General features: G+C 38.3%; 1 protein-coding gene across 1 annotated transcript in view; it reads left to right on the plus strand.

The window, feature by feature from the left end:
• Positions 1-21078, plus strand: part of rapgef5b (Rap guanine nucleotide exchange factor (GEF) 5b) — a 54233-nt gene that overhangs the window by 24959 nt on the left and 8196 nt on the right. The window contains exons 10-14 of the mRNA XM_065261308.2: positions 2113-2228; positions 2793-2893; positions 16232-16310; positions 16739-16883; positions 18286-18383. Coding sequence (XP_065117380.1) covers positions 2113-2228; positions 2793-2893; positions 16232-16310; positions 16739-16883; positions 18286-18383 — 539 coding nt within the window. The remainder of the gene's footprint in view (positions 1-2112; positions 2229-2792; positions 2894-16231; positions 16311-16738; positions 16884-18285; positions 18384-21078) is intronic.

Genomic DNA, 21078 nt, shown 5'->3' on the forward strand with positions numbered 1-21078 from the left:
GAACAGAAGGACAGCATTTATTGATTTAATTTAATCATTTATTAAAATAAAAATTGTACTTCAATAGAAATATTCCTTGCATATGATGAGAACAAGGTATTAGCTGCTTTTTAATTTTTTCTTCCTTTAGTAATATTTTATCTTACGGCATTAAGTGAGCCCCTGGTGCCCCCTTTTAAAAGAATGGTTTAGTAGCACGAAACCCCTAAACTAAATGGATAGATGACACCTATGCCTGTGCTCAGAGTCTGTGGGTCGAAAAAAGACTGTGCACATTTAGGTCTCCCCACAGCCTGCACAAATGGCATTATAACTGAAAGAGGTGGCAGTCTAACAGACATTTTACTGCCATTTTGCTGAATTTAATGCCGCTAAATGCCACATTTTGAGGCTTTGTAATGTTCCCCTGACACTACAGTTTTGTCCCCCCTGGAGTCTGGATTATACCAGCAGGAGAAGTCTACAGTACACTACCAGTAAATGGGCTTTTTGCAAGTGCAAGGCCAAGCTAAAATATGCCTGGGGAGATGAGTCTGTGATTGAAGCTTTTTAATGCAGTTTGTGCTACTTGTCTCTGTGATGGGCTCTTTACTGACCTTATGATCTATATGTTTGTGTGTGTGCACGCGTGTGTGTGAGATCACCGAATGTCTCTCAATGCTTCAGTGCAATAGGCAATTAGAGCAGAAAAGTGCTGGCACTTTCAGCCTGTCTGTCTGCCTAATTATAGCCATACACACACAGACGCTGCATTGACTGATGTGCTGTTTGCTGTGGTCTGGAGACAGACTGCATGAAAATCAGCTCATTAAAACACACGCATGCATACGATCTGTTCATTTATTACACTGCTAATTACTGATTTATTCTTCTTTTATCGTCACTGCAATAAGGATGTTGTCAAAAGAGTGACTGTGAGGTCCGTACACTGTTGGCAAAGGCATTACAGTAAAAAGCTTGAGAGACACACCCATATTTACACACAACCGAGTCACACCACCAGTTCAGCACGCATGTCGCATACGAGCAGCTAAAGAAACGCAGTGCAAACAAACCCTTCAGTTCACAGTCCGGAGCTGTCGATATGCTCCTCAAACATTTACATGGGTTCATCTTTCGTTGTTGATTCATGCTGGGAAAGTCAGTATTTGAGCACATGGGTGTGTACAGCTAAGCTTGAGATGTTTAGTGAAACACTGAATGGTATAAAGTACATTCATGTGGCAAATATTTCTGCAGTATGCTGTCGGTTGACCTTATGGGATAGATTGTTGGCATTGTTCTCAGCGTGTGTGTGTGTGTTTCAGCGTGATCAGAGAGCTGTGCGAGATTGATAACACACAAAGGACAAAGCGACAAGCCACATAATAGCAATAAAATACATATAAAGGATTATTAACACCTTAGTATGTGTAGAAAACACATTGTATGCAATTCAAAAAACAAATGTTGGGTTATTTTTTTGTTAACCTATGGTTGTGTCAAAAAGGGACAAAACAATTGTTGGGTTATAAATGAACCTCTTCTGTGTGGTTTTGGACCAAAACGCTGAGCTGTTTCAATCTATTGTTGGATCAAATTTGGACATGTTCTAGGTTTTGGACATTTTTTAGGTTTGTACGTTTTTGACCCAACCATATGTTAAAAATTAAAGTTTATGATTTCAAATACATCTAAACAAGGAATATTTTTTTATTTTATAAAGTCACAAAGAAAAAGGGGTGATGTATTTTCCATATTCAAAAACATTTAGAAATGTATGAAATATTTAAATTATTATGTGAAATAAATTACTTCATCAAACCTTTGTGCATAGCGCACAGAACGGTTTAATTTTGGTCCGTCGCTAAATATATAAAATCTATTACCTAAATAAATTGGATACATTAATTCACCTTTCAAATGAGCAAATCATTAAAATATCAATGCATTCAGCTTTGAACATGACATTGTGTCGGGTCACGATAAAATGAATCCTTTGAGAAGCGGCGTTTGATGTGGGCTCTTTAATTTAAAACTGCATTGTGATGGAAATCAGGACAGAGAGACATGATGACAGGAGAGCAGGGAATCTCCTTGGTGATAATTTAAACCCCTCCCTCCCCTTTGCAGCCCACCGGTGACGCAGCAGTTCGGGTGTGCGAGAGAGAGAGGACCCGCGAGATGCTGCTATCTCAGAGGACGACGTCACCGCGAGCTCCCCCCTCCCGCTCCTTCTCAAACAGGAGGTAAGCTATCGTTCTCACATGCATGCAGCGCTTCAGAGCAGGCACACGCCTTCCTCTCTCTTACTCTCTCACAGGCACTCTGTCTGTTCCTCCTGACCGTCACTTTCATTTCATTCATTACATCTCCCTGAAGTCGTTTTCTTTCACACGCACACTTATCTGAAGATGTGCTGCATTGCCGTGCGTTCCTTCATGTGGCCATTTGGCTACTGAGGGATCTTAAAGCAGAGAGGAGAGACCAGACCCCTCAAAGCTCTCAATGTGGTAAGGCAGCGCAGATGCCGACATGGGCAGCAGGCGTGCATTGGCCCCGGACCCTCGCCTGGAGGGCAGGTTGATGTCGGCCGCTCTGGTGGAACAGGAGGAAGACGAGGAAGAGGATGAATCCTCAGACACTAGCAGCGGCGAGCGAGCCACCGTGCCGACTTTTGACGTTCCGTATTTTCGTTACATCGACGAGGAGGGAGAGGATGAGGAGGAAGAGGGCGAGGAAGGCTGGTGCAGCAGTCGCTCCTTGTCGTCTATTGATGAGGAGGACTTCAGTGATTCTTCTGTTTCCCACAGGTTTGCCGCTGTGCCTGCCACCCCTGAGAAGGTGCTGGAACACCTGCTGGATCAGATGAGGATGGACGAGGAGCAGAGGAACCCCCAAAGCAGAGAAACAGGTGAGCCGTGACCCTTTTAACACAATAGTGTTCATGTCAGATAAGTGGTCTGAAGTTATGTTCTTGAATGCCGGTACCTGACTGTTACAGTTACAGTATGATCATCTTAAACTCCCTGTTTAATCCTCATAAATCCTCAAATGTTTGAGATGAAGTAATTGTGTGCTTAAGGTTTTGTTGACATGCATCCTTCAACATTCTGGCATGTGCTTCAAACAGCGGTACATCTCCAAGTTTTATTTTCGTGCTATTGAGGTTAATGATCCGCGTTGATCTACTTTCAGTCTGTACCTGTCTGTGTTCTGTCCTGCTGGCACTGAGTTATTTTCAACCGCTCGCTTTAATGTCCTGCCATCATAGACAGCATGCTCGGTGTGAGCTGGCAACGGTTAAGCGAAAGTGAAAGGCAGGTCGTCGGGGTTTCACCTCACACATCATTGAAGATAATCCTAGAGGTGCTGTGAAATCTGTAACCCTGAAGAAACAGCACATTGATTTTAATGAATAATTTAGGGATTGTATGTACTTCAGCGATCTTATATCTGGGTCATATTTATTAGCAGGGAAGTAAAATTATAGCACTATTGCGCATGTGTAGTTTTTAACATGGAAAATACTTGTGGGAAACTGTCATGTCATACGGTGTGACATACTGTACTCCATTTAAAAACAACAATTTTAGGTTATTATGTTAATAGATGATCTTTGGCATCATATAAATTGTGAGACTATAGGATCTATAGTAATAGCATTCCCAAGCTCTGTCATAAATGAAGAGAGGTTATATAGTAGTTGTTTTAATCTGCCGGACCCACTTTATGCCTGATTTTCCAGCTTTGTTGTTAGTGTATTGATCTAGATTCTCCATAGGGAACTGAATATCTCTGTAGCCCTAAAGCTGTTGGTCCTGGATCAGAGATGGAGCAGAACTGGAGATATATGAAGCTTGTTAAGTATCCAGAGTATACACAGTTATGAAATGCAGTCCACACAGAGCAGCATTTTATAAGTGAATATTGCAAATGAATGCACTCTGGTCTGGTACTGATAATAGCTTGTATGTTAGATATAAAGCATCTCTCAGACTAGATTAGAGGAATGAGTAAGTGTTCTTTCCTCTCTGAAAAGCCTGACGCTGCTGTTGTTATTCCCCCTTTCCATGTATAGATGAGGCAGTCTAGTGAAGTGAGATCTAACCTCATTAAAGTCATTGATAGCTAATCGCTATAGTTCAGCTCAGCTCCCCGTGTGGAGCACACAATCTGTCTGAATAAATCTTGCAGCACTGCTGTGCTTCATCCATCTGCTTTCAGTGCAATTCTAGCCCTCTATTTCACTCAACTTCACTTCTGGACAGCTACAGTCACACTAGAGTATGAGAGCGGATTGAGCGACAAAAATGTCCAAACTTTATATATTCACTCCGCTCCAGCTCTGCTCCGGGTTCTTTATTAACCGCTCCTAACTTCCCGCTCCATCACTCTGTGTTCGCTTCATGTTATACTGTGTAAAATAATAGACAAAACTAGGAAATCTGCACCTGACCTTCACACTGAAATTTGCTTGTAAATAAACATTTATGTAAGGGATAATGTAGAGGCAACGGAAATAAACCCAGGGAGTGTGAAGGGTCTTATTTCTCAAAATGAATGGCTTATTTTGCGATAACAACCCACTGCCTGTACATTATTCTGCTTATTACACAGCTATTTACCTAATAAGTAAGGTATGGAACATTAAATATTGATTTAAAATATTTTATAAGCTCATTTTTAACAAATGCAGAACTTCTGCGAGAAAAACACGTTTACATTTGGGTTTTGAAGACTAGATGTTCATTTGTTACTGACACGCGATTTGGTTTAATCAAAATGATTTGCAGCCTCTGGTTTACCGTGTGTTATTAGTTTCAGCAGGTTGTTATCTCGGAATAACATATCTTGGAATGTCGCAACTGGCCAATCAGAATGAAGCATTTTAGAGTGCCGTGTAATTATTAACTCTTTCACCGCCAGCGTTTTTAAAAAAAGTTGTCAGCCACCCCCAGTGTTTTTCATGATTTTCACCAAAGTTTAATGCCTTCCAGAAAATGTTCTTCTTTAAATATATAAACATACAATATACCAAATGAAAGAACAGACCCTCTGCTTTCAAAGAAAAAAAAACGTTTCATCCTACCTTTAGTGGTTCTTTTGCAATCAGCTTTTGAATATGGGTAGGTTTTTGCAAAAACATCATATTTTGAGCAAAAAGCAGAGGTAATTCCATTTTTGTGACGGACTTTTCATAGAGATCCCATTCAGAGCGATCTTTAAAACAGACACGAACATGCAGCAGCTTGCCATAGGGCAATTCTTCCGGTTTTAAAAAGTTGCGGAAGGGCGCCACCTGGTGGATAATAGCGGTATTGCGGAAAGACGGAAAATCTCGTCATTGGCGGGGAAGCGTTTTCTCTTAATTGACGAGATATCTCGTCAATGGCGGGGAAAGAGTTAAAGGTTGCGTCTGAAACCAAAGGCAGCTGACTTGTTGCCTCGCTGCCTCATGAGACAATGACTTTGGCAGCACTAGGAAACGCATTTGACAACCTTCATAGAAAGTGTAATGTTTGAAATATAAACAAAGAGCACCTTTTTGACAGCTAATCCCATATTTGAAAACTTCAATACTAATTTCTCACTAGAAATGCAATAAAAATGTGTAAAAAGTTTTATTTATTTATTAAGTTTTATTATTAAAACTTTATTTAAACTGAAGTTGGGATCCAGACACTTTCTTGGCTGCTTTTCTCAACCAATCACATTCCCCGTGCACACACGCGCATAGAATTGTGGGAAAAGACGAAGAAGGTACCTCAGGAGTCAGGAAGTCCAAACATTGGATTCGGACATGCCTTGATGCCTTCCTGCCTTGCATTTTCGAGCTTTCGGACACAGTCAAAGTTAACAGTTATTGTTGCTGTGACATACATTCAACGCTTCAGACCCATTCAATTTCACATTCCCTTTTAAACATTTACATTTTAGAGAATTTGGATATTACTTCCATCATTAATGATTTATCAGATCCATGTGTTTACGGATAGAACTCAATAAATATTTAATAAGCCACATTTGAAAAAAGAAATAGATTTTTAAGACCAAATTAAATCAATTTTTAAACAAAAGCATTACATTAAAAATACCACGAGCTTGTGATGGAGCAGTAGTGGAGTGCTCTTGGAGCGAGAGAAAATATTTTTGATTTACAAAAATCCGCTCCTCGTTGAGGTAAAAATCAAAAGACAAAAAGCACCGAAAATCCCATAATAATACAAGTGGTCTTTGTGGCTGGTGTGTTATTTTCCACTTATTTTAAATCCATGTGCTATATTTTTTAGAGACACAGCCTGCAGTTTAATCCATTATTGACTATATTGCTTGACATTCAAAGTCCCTATTCACTTACATTTTGTGCAAGCTTGCACTTTGTAGGTTTTATTTCTGAGTGAATCATTGAGTTAACAGATTTGTGCTGGTCATTTCCCCCCTTTCATTGTCCTCTTTCCTAAGAAGCCTTTCCTAGTGAGAATTTCCCAGATTTGTTGTTGTCGTTTGTGTAAACAGTGATAAATTGGTGAAGAAAGGCTGTCGTGATCTATGAACTGTCAGGTGAAGTGGCTTCACTCCTAAGTGCCTGGTAAGCTGTATCCTACTGGGAGGGCTTTGTCAACACAATAAAGCTATTATGGTTCAAATGTTATGACGGATAATAAATTGTATAGCAGTATGTTTTTGATGCGATTTTTGAAGTGGAAAATCTTTGCTTTGGCTGGCCCACACATAGTTATTTTGTTGTCTGTGGAAAGGTCTGTATGTACAGTTTTCTTATGTATTGTGTGTTCTTGTAAACTGAAAGAGAGGGGGAAAGACAAAGAAAGAATCAGACAGACAGTGATTCCCAAAGGAGCAGTCTCGGGGGTTATAAGGCTTGCTGGTATTATGTGGGGTTGTCATGCTTGCCCACCCCTCACATGTACAGGGAGTTTGAGAGAGAGAGAGAGTATTGATTTAATACATCTTCTGAAGGATCCATCTGCTGATCCCAAGTGAATTTTCATGTTTACATCCTGCAGGACAGGAGGCTTCAACACACAAAGGGATTTAAATGTTTGTTGTTTAAGGTATGAAGCCAAAGGGAAGCGTGCAGTGTAAGTATTGATTCATTTAGGAAAGGCAAAGGTTATTTTATTGTTTTCACAAATGAAGAGTATCCAGCCAGCTGTATCGCTGTCTGCAGGGCTAAAGCTCTCAATATCAATGCTACATACTTATAAATGCAAAAACAATGTGTAAAAAAATAGTAAAAGCTCAGTACTGATTTTGTATATTTGTGGGTCAGCGCTTTGGTTAATTGTAATTATTTTTAATCACTCGCTACATATCCATTATGAGTAATAGCACATCTTACTATCACATGCTTTAAGTCAAGCATATAGCCATGCAAAATCCTTAGGCAAACATTTAGATAAGCTGCAGAAAAACAGCCCCTTGGTGCACAATAGCCCTGTGCTCAAAGTGAAAATGATTTGGTCTGGTGTGGAAGAACTTCACTGACCTGCACACAGCCAGAAATGAACCCCATTTGAACACATTTGGGACAGATTGAAATGCTGACCGCGAGCCAGATCCAATCGCCTAACATCTGTGTCTGACCTTATGGATGATATTGTGTCTGAATTGGAGCAAATCCCTGCAGCCATGTTCCAACATCAAGTAGAAATATTCCCTTAAGAGTAAAACTGTGAAAATGAAAAACAGAACAGAGTTTATTGTTTTTCTGCATTCAATTCACTTTGCATTAATGCATACGGCAGACACTTTTATCCAGAGCAACTTAAGCCGGGACCACCATGAGAGAATTTCGAGAGTGGCTACCAATAAGACAGGAGCAGCGGGGTACTTATTTGACTATGACACACAGATTTAGAAATGCCTCCTAACAACTTTATTAAAAGAGACATGTGTCACACAGCGCTTGTAATGTGTACAGGGCATTATAGATCAAATGTTACACCTTCTGATCAGCTTGAATATTCATAGATCCGTGTATACTAAATGAGGCAAGGGTGTAGAGTTACATTCAGTTTGTTTTAAAGAGCACATATTTTACAATCCTTTAGTCACTAGTGGTCCTCCAGGACAGGTTTGAAAACCCCTATACTAATACACACTTACTCACTAAAGTTTAGTGAGTAAGTGTGTATTAGTATAGGGGTTTTCAAACCTGTCCTGGAGGACCACTAGTACTGCACATTTAGCATGTTTCCCTTTTGTGACACACCTCATTCAGTTACCTTACACACCCAGTTCAGGTCTTGCAGTCTCTACTAATGAGCTGAAGATTTAAACCAGGTGTGTCTAATGTAGGAGACATGCAAATTGTACAGTACTAGTGGTCCTCCAGGACAGGTTTAAAAACAACTGTATTAGTACATGTTAACTATATGCAAAGGAACACATCCCAAAATAAACGTGGCACGAGTTATCGTTTCCAACTTCCAAATCTCTTTTCTTGGACTACAACAAACACAGAGATTGTAGGTAACAGTTTTGGCCTGTTGACGTGGATGCGACGGTCATTATCGTAACTCCACCCGCTTCTGACTTACAGTCTTTTAGTAGTCTATGTTTTCATATTTAAAGAACTTACTACTGACTAAACCATGATTCAAACACAAGTTTTGTGCAGTGCATAGCAGCGCTTGTTTTTACAAACACAAATGCAGACATGGTTTTAGTATTCTTACCTGATCAATCTGTTACGTTCTGCTCAAGCCGCTCTGGTAAAGTTGATCGATCAGCTTGGTCATCTGCATTTTCTGGATCAGATTTGTCTCGCATTGATTAGGTAGTAAAGACGATATTAACTCCTGTCAGTATTGCATTAAAAGCTGACTTTCAAAACATGGTAAAAAGCGTCACATTTCAGAGGTATTCAAGCCAATCACAATGTTCTGGTTAGCTGGCCAATCAGAAGAAGCACTTTTCAGAACAATGAGCTTTGTACAAAATCAATGTTTTTCAGGAAGGCAGGGCATAGAGGAGCAACAATAATGTACGGTATGTAAAAAAAAATGTTTTTTGTAACCATAAACCATGCAAACACATTGTATTACACCAAATACACAAAATAGCGTTGTGTTAGCAATGTAATAGGGGCTCTTTAAAGCGTGAAGAAATTACTGTGACAGGTAAAACTTTTATATATGTTATTATGAAGCTCAAAGATTAGAAAATGATAAAATTTTTGACTACAGGGAGACTATAATAGCTTGTAGTGTGAGCATATAAGATTTTAGAGAAGGAAATCTGTCAAGATTCTCCTGCAACCAGATTTTATAATCAACCAGAATATTAAAAAATCCTACAAAAGCACACAGAAGTTTATGTTTGTGTGTGTGTGCGTGCGTGCGTGCGTGTATACATGTTTTGTGTCCCAGTGGGGACTTCAACCTAAATGCATACCAACTAAAGGGAATCGTGTTGTACCCATGGGGACCTTAATCAGGCGTATACACGAGCTTATCAATCGGATTGAATGATTTGAAAATCTGAAAATTAAGATTAATAAGATTAAAAAATATACGGTATATAACAGTTTTTAAAAAACCATTATGTCTATAAAAATGTCCCCAAAGAGAAAATTAGTGTGTATGTGTGTATAGGAGAATTCTGTCAATAGATTTGAGACGGATGGTTTGAGGGACAAATCAGATCAATTTCATATTAGATTATTTTGCCAATAATGTTCATTGATCCAACTCAACACAAGATCATTTTTTTTTGTATTTGGAAATTCCAGCCTGTGTTCAATGAATATAATGTTACCTCTGTGTCTAATTATGAGACATTTTCTCCATTGATGAACATGTATTGTACTATTTGCAATGCTCTGCATTTTATTCAGAAGTCAATAGTAAATAATTCCATTAGTGTCGCATTGAAATGTATCCTTAAAGTACATGCAGTTCATAATTTTAATGCAATAATTTGTGCACATAGCCTGAAAACCTCTACCCGATTCACTGAAATTGCACCGTAGATTTAAATTTAAAGTGTTGTTCATTTTAGCCAAAGTGTGATTCCTTTCTATGTGAAATAGGCTTATTATAGGAAGACCTTATTCATGAAAGTCTAAGTTTTTTGTGACGATGTCACATTGCAATTTTCATTAATTTTTTCATTCAAATGTTCAATTTGTAGGGTTTGGTGTCTTTTCTTTCTGAGCCCAAAACAGTTTTATTACCAGTTATATTAACTGTGTATTTAAATGCATGTGTGTATTTTAGCAGGACTGCACAAGGGGTTGCATGAAGTTTATGTGCTGTTTGGGAGGGAAATCATTATTTATGAATCCACTCCATATACCATCTATTATAATAAAAAAGACATCTAAATCAGGTTGGCCACTTTTAAAGCTGGTTGGCAGATGAATCGATTAGTCATTACGTTGTTCTTTAACAATCCGAACCTGAGCCGGTATTGAATAAATATGATATAGCACGAGCCCATGACTCTCTGATGTAAATTGGTTTTGCTCCACCGATCAAACGCCCCCTATTTCTGCCTTAAATGAAGTCAATCACATGATCAGCGTTCGGGCTGGATCTGTGTTCAAGGCCTGCTGAGGGTAATTGGCAAGCTCTGGTCAATAAGCAGTAATCAGACCCCGTCCACATGGGTGCCAGAGAGAATTGTGGGAATGGCTTCATTGAAGATAATAACTTTAGCTCACACTGGAATTTCTGAACACTCCCACACAGTCCCTGAAGCTGTCTGAGCTCATTATCAATGCTTTATGAGTACGGTTTATGCAAAACAGAGATCATCTGAGAAAGATACTACCTCTAGACATCAAAAACAAAACAGGACGACATGGAAGTGACTGCGTATGTGTGCTTCAATTTAAGAGACTGGAAATTAGTGGAAGTCTTCTCATACTCTCTCGTTAAGGTTAACAGTCTTATTTTCTGGTTTCTGCATGCTCCGCTTCTCTACATGCATCTGTCAATATCATAAACAGCTGACCAGAGCTGCTACCGCAAGCCACGACCTGCGGTATCCCTCATCTGTCCGTCACAGCATCGGACAGCAGCTCATTTGACCTCCAGGGTCCGCCTCTGTCATTGAGGTGATCATTAACTCTCAGCTTTTCACATCATGTTTGTAATTCAGGCTGACACTCTCTGTCTGATCTTTACTGGGGCGTAGGAAGCTTGGACGATCAGTTTCCAACAAAAATGCTGTAAGAAAGCAATGACTCTTATTTAATGAGAGTCAGATTTTGTATATTTTAAGCATTTAGAGATCATTGCATTGCTGGTGAAATCTTCTTAGGTTGTATCTTTTACCTCTGTGTCGGTTGTAGTCCACACACATTCCACATTAGTCACGGTTAGTTCAGAAGTTTGCTGTATTCCTGTATGTCACTCAATTGCATGAATTGAAAGCGTTTCCTGGGGAAGTCAACTATGTCTAATCCTTTACCAGCCTTGCACTTCTGTGATTTTTGCAAATAAGGTATCTCCATGCGCTGCAGTGAAATCCTTCATTTTTCTTTATATAATAAAAATTGCATCTTTTTTTAATGGTAGCAAAAACATGAGCTTGTGTTGGAGAATTAAAAAAGCTTAAAGCAGGTCAGGTTTATCTGCAAATGCAGACTGCAGATATTAATGAGGTTTGTGAAATTGTTGGTGCAAATTATTCCTGTGAGCATTTGCATAGCTTTGCATTGCAAGATTAAATAGTTTAACACAGACCTAAACTACGGCATGATGATATATTCTAACATACACTGTATAGACAAAAATATTGGCACACCCTCTTCTAATAAACATATTAATTAGATTTGTCACAATGATTAAATAATTGTCTCTGAATGATTTCAGATCACCGCAATGAATGCACATCTCTTTAAAAACACAAGGGGGAGCTGCAGCGCCTGTATAAATGAGACAGTATCAGATGGCGCTCCTTAACCGACAGTAGCGCTATACACTGCTAAGACATAGCCATTCAATACAGTGGAAAAAAATGCATTTAAAGAAATGCTGCAAAACTTGATAAGTAGTATGTACTAAAAGGTAAAACATAAATTTCCAAAACAGCAAATCCAAATTTATGGAAGTGTAGGATGCTATTCTTAAGAAACTGTAAGGTATTGATTTTTTTTGTGGCCACTTCAGACATGTGGTCCAGTACTAATATGACCTTAGTAGGATTGGCTACTATTTAAGGCCTGTTCTGCTATAGTCTGATTGCATTTTATTGTGTTTATTTCTTATGAAGAATTTTCAGTTTTTTTAAAGAATATATTCATTAAATTAATATTTACTGCCAGGTTCATATTTAATTTAAATAATCACAGTAATTAATCGTCATAATCGTCACAATTTATTAGGCAATTAACCATCAGCCAAATTTCATAATTGTGACAGCCCTAATATTAATAAACATTATTTATGATGGGATTGATCTAGTTTTGCTCTAGATTTGTTTGCCGTGTGAACAAATTATAAGTCTGAATCGTATGTGTTTAATAGCAATGAAGCTTTTTCCTAATGTATCACTTTTGGGGTGTCATGTATGGCATTGTATGTAGCGTAAGCTGCGCTGTTTGTGCGAGTGAACACCATTGGTTACGGTTGTACAGCTGCGTTCGGCACATTTCCATAATGATGCGAGCAGTTCAGTAGTGCAGAAAGCACAAAGCTGAAGGAAGTAAGTGTGAAATTAGGAAAAATTTACAACTGTGCAGCCCGCTCACACTGCAGCCAGCAGAAATATTGTCACTAATAGGATTTACGGCTTAAACGGGAATACCTTTGTCACCACATACCGCATTAGAAAACACTCGTTCATTCATCATTCTCTCGTTCTCTCCCTCCTTCTGCCTGGTTTGCTTTGGGTTGCGTAATAAGTCTGATGCTAATTGAAATAAATGTCGAAGTCCCTTTAAATTGGACTGTGAGGAATAGTGCAGCCGCTGTTTTTTAATTACAGTTTCAGGAAACCACAAGACATGCGTTTATGAAAGTAATTGTATTACTTAAAGGTCCCGTTCTTTCTGTGTTTTAGAAGATTTGGTTGTGTTAACAGTGCGCAATATAACGTGTGTTCATGTTTCACATGTAAAAAAAACTGTATTTTTCACATAATTTACTTATCTGTATAGCGCTGTTTTTACTGTCCTAAAAACGGGCTGATGTCTTCCTTGTTCTATGAAGTCCCTGCTTCAGAAATACGTAACGAGTTCTGATTGTGTAGTTTGTTTAGTGTGTTGTGATTCGACAGCAGCTTAGCTTAGCAGAGCCGTTTGAGCCAAAGCTGGCGACTGACGTATTCCTGTGGGCGGAGTTTAGTCAAAAACTTTTTTATTGACGTCATTAAATCGGAAAGTAGAGGGCTGTAGTCCAAACCAGCCATTCGCTGTAGGCTTTGAAAGAAAATATATCGCCTGGCAGCGAACTTTGAGATTTATCACTTGGCAGGTATTATTTATGCTATTATAGCAACATTACAAACTAACTAAAGTTTAAAAAATTGGACATCAGGAAGAAAGGGACCTTTAACATTACATCACTTCAGTATATCCACTTAGATATACTTAAGCAGTCGTTTTATATCATAAGCCAACCCTTGCATTTGTTGGAAGGTCTTCAGTGTATTTAATTTTTGTATCTGTTAAAGGCTTACTACTGTTTGACAATGATTATTTAAGAAAATCAATTACTAGTTGCAATGTTTATTGATCCTCACACCAAGAGAATAAATGTATTATATTGTTTAGGATTCATAAAGTGGCAAATGCATTTAGTAGCTTGTAACAGTGGACAAATTAATTTTCACAAATATAATGTAGTACAGGCCCATGTCTCTTTAATAGTTGCACATTAGTTTAGTCCTCTATGTTGTAAACAGGCGTTCAAAATGTCTTCATACCTGATTAAACTGTCTAAATTATTCACAACCCTAAACACATTATGAGATTCTGTACATCAGATGAGAGTATTGATTTATGTCTGCAGGAGCATATGCTGAAATTTAGGTTCCTGCTGAGCAAATTACAGCTGAATGAGGCTTGAATGCACATCAGTCATTATGGGCTTGACTCGTGGGATGAGCAGAGAGGTCGGGGATATTAAGGGCTGTTTAATGGCACTCGTTCTCTCTTTCTCCTCTAGTTCGTCCGCTCCATCTGTGTTCATTGATATCAGTCTTTAAATGAAACAGATTGCGATTAAAAGAAACCGAGTTTATAAGAATTTAAAGGATTAGTCTATTTTCTTAAAAAAAATCCAGATAATTTACTCACCACCCTGTCATCCAACATGTTGATGTCTTTCTTTGTTCAGTCGAGAAGAAATCATGTTTTTGAGGAAAACATTCCAGGATTTTTCTCATTTTAATGGACTTTAAAGGACCCCAAAACTTAACAGTTTAAATGCAGTTTAAAATTGCGGTTTTAAAGGACTTTAAATTATCCCAAACAAGGCATAAGGGTCTTATCTAGCGAAACGATTGTCATTTTTTGCAAGAAAACCAAAAAATGTGCACTTTTAAACCACAACTTCTCATCTTTCTCCGGCTGTGTGATGAGCCAGCGTGACCGTACATAATTGCATAATGACGTGGAAAGGTCACATGTTACATATAATTATGAAACACACATTTTCGGACCATTTTAAACAATAAACATAAACACAAAGACATTAATTAGTATCATTCCACATACAACAACGTCAGAACGGTCCTCTTTCTCCACACTTGTAAACACTGGGGCATTATTGGCATACATCATCTGTGACCTCTTGACGTGATGAAGTATTACGTAAGGTCACACTGGCGCGTCACACATCTGGAGGAAGATGAGAAGTTGTGGTTTAAAAGTGCATATTTTTTATTTTTCTTGCCTAAAATGACAATCGTTTCGCTAGATAAGAACCTAATGCCCCGTTTGAGATCGTTTAGAGTCCTTTGAAACTGAAATTTGAAACTGCATTAAAACTGTTAAGTGTTGGGGTCCATTCCATTAAAATGAGAAAAATACTGGAATGTTTTCCTCAAAAAACATAATTTCTTCTTGACTGAACAGAGAAAGACATCAACATTTTGGATGATATTGTGGTAAGTAAATTATCTGGATTTTTTTTAAGAAAAACATTTTTTACTGTAACTATAGAATGAGCAGAGCTGTTTTTGATGTGAGGGCCATCTTTAAAAAAATTTAGCAATCTTGTGATCATACTAATGTGTCCCCCAACTTACTCGAAATTTAAAAAAAATATGACTTTATAATTATGCACCCAGATTTATATAACGATTTATTAGGAATTTTTATAATGTTTATAACTTTAAAGTAACAAAAATCAGAAACCCAGATTGAAATTCAAGTGCAGTGATTATAAAAGAACAAAAAATATCAAATGGTTCCACTGGCATCCATGACAATTTTGTCCCATACTGGAAATTGTTGAAACTTTATAAAAGTGGAAGATGAAAAACTAAATTTAGGGGCCACAGTTAAGCAGAAGGGAACAATTGAAAATGCAGCCAGATAGTTAGCTTAGTTTGTTACCAGTTTATTTAGCTTGTTAAATAAATAAACTACCTTAAAAGGATTTTGTTGTTACTTATTCTTCGCAGAGGTTACCGGAAGTTACGCAATGACCATGAAAGCTGCGTGTTTAAGTTGGTACTGCTGAAAACGATACATTTAAATGTGTGGATTTCCCCTATTGCTGCTCAGTGGGGTTACCAAAAACATTAGAAGTTTTGCTCAATGTCACCGTGACTGTATCCCTCAGTATGAGATGATGTATGAACAACACTGGCACACAACGCTTCCAGGCAGATACAACTCATTAAAGTAGTCTAACAGTAAACAGAGAGAGAGAGAGAAAGGGGGTCAGAGCTAAGAGAAGGATACGATGAACACAAACAAGATGTAAACGGCCTGTTTATGTTTGGTTCAGCTGTGATGAATATTTCATGACCCTGTACTCACTTGAGTCTTTTCATTTATAGGCTTAATGGAGCAATAGTCATTTGCATTGTAAAAGGCTCAAGCTTAAAGAAGCAGTTCACCTGAAAATGATTCATCATTTAATACACCTCATGTCTTTGATACCTGTATTTTTCAATGGACTATTCCTTTTTAGTTAAAAGAAGACTGCGTGTTTATGTTTCTTAGTCTAGATTGGCACAGTACTCTACAACTTGAATGTTTTACTTTAATGGATGTAAATATAGTTTAATCTAGTTAAATATTTGATGCTCATGTTTTTATTTTCAGATATTCTCTTGGATGACTTCTTGCTGACCTACCCTGTGTTCATGTCCACCAGTGACCTGTGCCAAGCATTGCTTGGTCAATATCCTTCTAATGACAGACATTCATACTCTTACTGTATTGCTAATGTTGTTTTTGGTGTAGCCCACCTAGATTTTAAGGTAAAGTGTACTTCTGATTTTAAGCATTTAAGCTTGTGGATTGATAAGTTTAAGATGGCGATAACCAAGTGTATCCAAATGTTTGAATGGTATTTGGTACCATGAGCAATCAATCAAACAAATGCTATGAATATACATCCTTTAACATTAACTTAACCACATTGCACAATCAGGTGTTAAACCACTTGACAAATCCTGTGCTGTTTTGTAGCTAAAGGCATGCAATTAAAACTCTGTTATTGAACCCTTTTTAATTTAATACAGAAAGCCCACCTCAAGCGTTTCCTCATGTGTCTGGGTAACACAGCACTCTGGTATAGATTAGATGCCTTAACTGCTTCTGGTCCACCTATTGTTCGAAGAAAGGACGATTGAAAGAGGATGCCAGAGAGACTCTGCTTAGGAAACGAAAAGTACTGCACCTGCTGTCCCAGTGGAGCTCGTTGTGCACAGATCTACGTCAGGACGACGAAGACGCCAAACTATTCCTTAAGGTACCAATGCACAGAGAGGCAGGACGGGAATTATTTTTGGAAGTACAAACTGACACAGCCCCCAGAGTTTGATTTCTTTATGTCACAATAAGTATCGCTGGCTTTAGAGGATACTGAAATGCCCTCAGACATTTTTGTTATGGTATGCTGTATGTGGTAATGTGCTTTAGTCAAACATTTGAAACTGGATACTTTGTTCAAATTGCACACACAATTTTGTTTTTAAATCTTTTACTGAGTGTCCACACAGTCTTTTTGTAAGTAATGAAATCTGGTCCATTTGTTCAGATGGTGTAGTCAATATCATGTTTAATACAGCTTTGAAAAAAAGGTAAATAATAAACCATTCCATGATTATTTTCAGTTTTCCGGAATTGACTATTTATACCGTAGGTACATGTTTAGGTAAAATAATAGTTTTGTTTCGACAATATTTCTCCCAAATTCTAAATAAATCTTTTTTGCAGAAAATAAAAGCTGGACAAACTAGTCAAAATAACAAAACATTTGCGATATTTTCAGACCTTAAATTCATTCTTAAAGGTGGGGTGCATGATCTCTGAAAGCCAATGTTGACATTTGAAATCACCTAAATAAACACGCCACTACCCCAATAGAATCTGGACCTTCTTTTGATAGACCCGCCTCACACATACACAAACCAGGCAACGATGTCTGTTAGTAGACATGCACTTTACTTTACTTTTTTAATCACGCACCCCGCCTTTACAGGTCACCTAATATGAAAAATTCACTATTATATGTTGTTTGAACATAATTGTGTTTCGTCCGTGTGTGTCCACAACCACCCTGTAATGCAAAAAATCTGCCCACCTCTTTTTTTTTTAAACCCTTGTAAAACCTCAACAGTCTCATGGGACAAGCTGTTGGCTTTTTCTAATCAAACTGGTGTCACTTTGTCCAAGCCCCCGCCTATAACCGTTCAAAGACACAGTTATGTTTTCATTTCTTTTTTTATTATTTCTTTTCTTATTTACAAATTTTTAACAATGAAGTAAGGTAATTGTCTTATTAAAAACGGTGTGTTTTCGGTGTAAATAACAGTAACGTGGAGGGAAGCAGCAGCTCATTTGCATTTAAAGTGACAGCACTTTTTCTTGCACACGCAAAAACAGGCCTTTTTAATAATAAATTATATGTAGGGTATTCAATCTTCACAGGCACATTCTGGGGACACCCGAGACTAATATTACATCAGGAAAAATTGCCATATTAGGTGACCTTGAAACAACAGAATAATAATGTTTTACATATACTTAAAAAGAGTTGAAAATGTAAGATTTGTTGCAATGAACCTGATTTTAATATATAATATCTATATTATATATATGTGGTGTATTATCTTTTTACTTATGTCTTATTTATTGTCTACCATTTGCAGACCCTCTACAGATATGTTTTGGATGATCTGTATGAGTTTCCCTCCCTGGAGAAAGACATTAAAGAACTTCAGAAACTTTTACGGATGCAGCGCAGACAGTAAGTTGCCTCACTAATACACCCAAACACTGGACTCTGACTGCTGGAAAGCTCTTTGTTGCTAAAATTCCTGATAGCTATTTTTGGATGCATTAATCATATTTAGCCCAATAATGTTCCTTCTGTTCTCCCAAAAAGTACAAAATGAAATTTCCTTCTAGAAACCAATCTGCATTTTAAATAAGTTAAGCTGTTAAAGAGAAGTTTATTATTCATGTGACCGTATTGAGATTGGCCAATGACAAGAGCTCTTTGACTTGTACTGTCTGTCTGTTACCGTGGCGACACAAGAAGAGAGCAGAGCAATGGAGAAATAATAAACCAGTGATGTTTCAAAGAAGTTTCCCTGTTATGGATTCATCTCACAGTGTGTTGAGAAAGTGAGAACAGACGTTTTGCTGTGGGTGATAACTGAGTTGTACTTTAACAAGATTTAAAAGACTGTGGTTTAAATGACCTGGCTAAACTCAAGGAGATTACCTGGAGAAGCTGATCTGCTAACTGCAGAGTATCTACCATAGACTGTAAAAAAGATGGACGACGCAACGTCGCCTCCCACCATTGTAATGAATTGAAGCCAAAAATGTTTGACTACGGTCGCCGCCATGTTACGTAAAAACGTCGGTTTGGAGCCAAGGCATGCGCAGAAGGAATCGTCCGTGGGGCCAGAGGCGGAGCCGTGGTATCAAACTTCTGCCCAAACACTCGCGCGTCCAATTCAACCACGACAATCATAACGTCACGCCCCGTTTATATTGCATCAAATTAGGAGCTAAAAAGAAACTTTCCACAATAATAAACACTTGAACATATATCAGCGTGATAATATCTACTTGAAATGACCAAAACCATCTTTGAAAAACTTTTATTGGAAGTGTAAATATTTATTTAGAGCAGAGTCCCATTCGTTTGAATGGAGAGGGCGGGGTTTATGACTTGTACTGCAGCCAGCCACCAGGGGGCGATCAAAGAGCCAGAGGCTTCACTTTTCAAGGCTTATGAGGCACACCCGGTATTTACTCATTTATCAAAAGACAGCAGTGGCGGCTGGTGACTTATTTTTTCAAGGGTGCTCGAGGCGGAGTTCATCACAACATGTATGTAGACAGTCGTGTGTTGTTCGTAATTTCAAAATATGTGTTCTGCGCTTCGAGTGATCCTATGTGCATCACGTGTCTTGTCAAAATAATTGCCTGCTGCAGATGCGTCTAAAGGGTTTATGATGAAAGAGACGCTCGGGTTTGCCAGATACTCGCATAATCTCATGCGTAATCAGACTTTACTGTTAAGGGAGTGTCTTGCGTGTATTTTGTCTTTTTTATCATAAATGGTTTTTACGTGTATGCAGCAAACACTTATTTTGACAAAACACGTGATGCACATGGTTCACATGATGCAGCAAACACATATTTTGAAACACACATTCGAACACTTATTTTGAATTTGCGCCCCTCGGAAGAGCAGTCACGAGCCGCCACTACAAGACAGTAGTCTATAACTACAGAAATAACACATTGTTTTAGAATGTATTGCTTGTAACTAATCAAATACATTCAAAGACATTCACAAGGTGTGTAGGATTTGACATTAGACAGCCAGTATCACACAATCTTAAATGGTGTTATTATACAGCTCATTGAAATGCTTGATTCTGATTGGCCAGTCGCGACATTTGCAGGTTTGTTATTCCCAGTTATACCACGGACGTGTTGAATGCTTTATTCTGATTGGCTGAGAAAAGACCCATGGGTGTTGATTATTTTTCTGTAAACCGCACATGTAACCTGTTAAAGGCGGGGTGCATGAGTTTTGAAAAACACTCTGGAAAAGGGAGTCGGGCCGAATACCAAAACACACTGGTAGCCAATCAGCAGTAAGGTGCGTGTCTACTAAACGTCATCGTTGCCTGGGTTGTATATGTGTGGGGCAGGTCTATAAAAAGATATTAAAGGGATAATTGACTCCATAATTTGAAAATAATGCACACCTGCCTGTGTAACTCGTAAAAAATATTTCAAATCGATATTTAATGTTCCTTACCTTACTTATGATGTAAATAGCCATGCATTAAGCGGGATAATGTACAGGCATGCTAAATAAGCCCCTTTAGTGTGATACAAGCTCCTTCGGGTCATGATAACACTGTCTGGGCTTATTTCCATGATAACAACCTGCTGCCTATACATTATCCCTTTCATAACTCATTGCATAATTTATGTGCATCTTTATGTGCAGCTATACATTGTATCAGTATGTGTGTTCCCTGAGATCAAACGAACCCATGACCTTTGTGTAGCCAACAGAGTACTCTGCCAGATGAGCTACAGGAATGCACACTTAATCATTTATTTTACCACAGCCTGAAGAAATTTGTACATGAGCTCTGATTCAACATCTATTTAGTAACCAGCGGTCCAGACGATGACCTCACAGCCATACATCACACGCCCGCCGGGGCCTCATGAACGGGCGCTGATTAATTAGAGTGGCATCGGATGGGAAATATGGAGATTATAATGCTCTCCAATCGGCTGTTTTGATCAAAATGAGATGTGCGTGGATGAGGCTGTTTTATTAGATGAGGCGATCTGTAAATCATGCCGTGTTACACTTTAATGTTCGAGCTGATGGTTGAGGCCTGATCTGAATGAGAAAGGGCTCTTTATGACTGCTCCTTACAGCCAGTTCAGATTTA

The sequence above is a fragment of the Paramisgurnus dabryanus genome, chromosome 13, assembly GCF_030506205.2.
Source record: "Paramisgurnus dabryanus chromosome 13, PD_genome_1.1, whole genome shotgun sequence".
In the NCBI taxonomy this organism is placed as follows: domain Eukaryota; kingdom Metazoa; phylum Chordata; class Actinopteri; order Cypriniformes; family Cobitidae; genus Paramisgurnus; species Paramisgurnus dabryanus.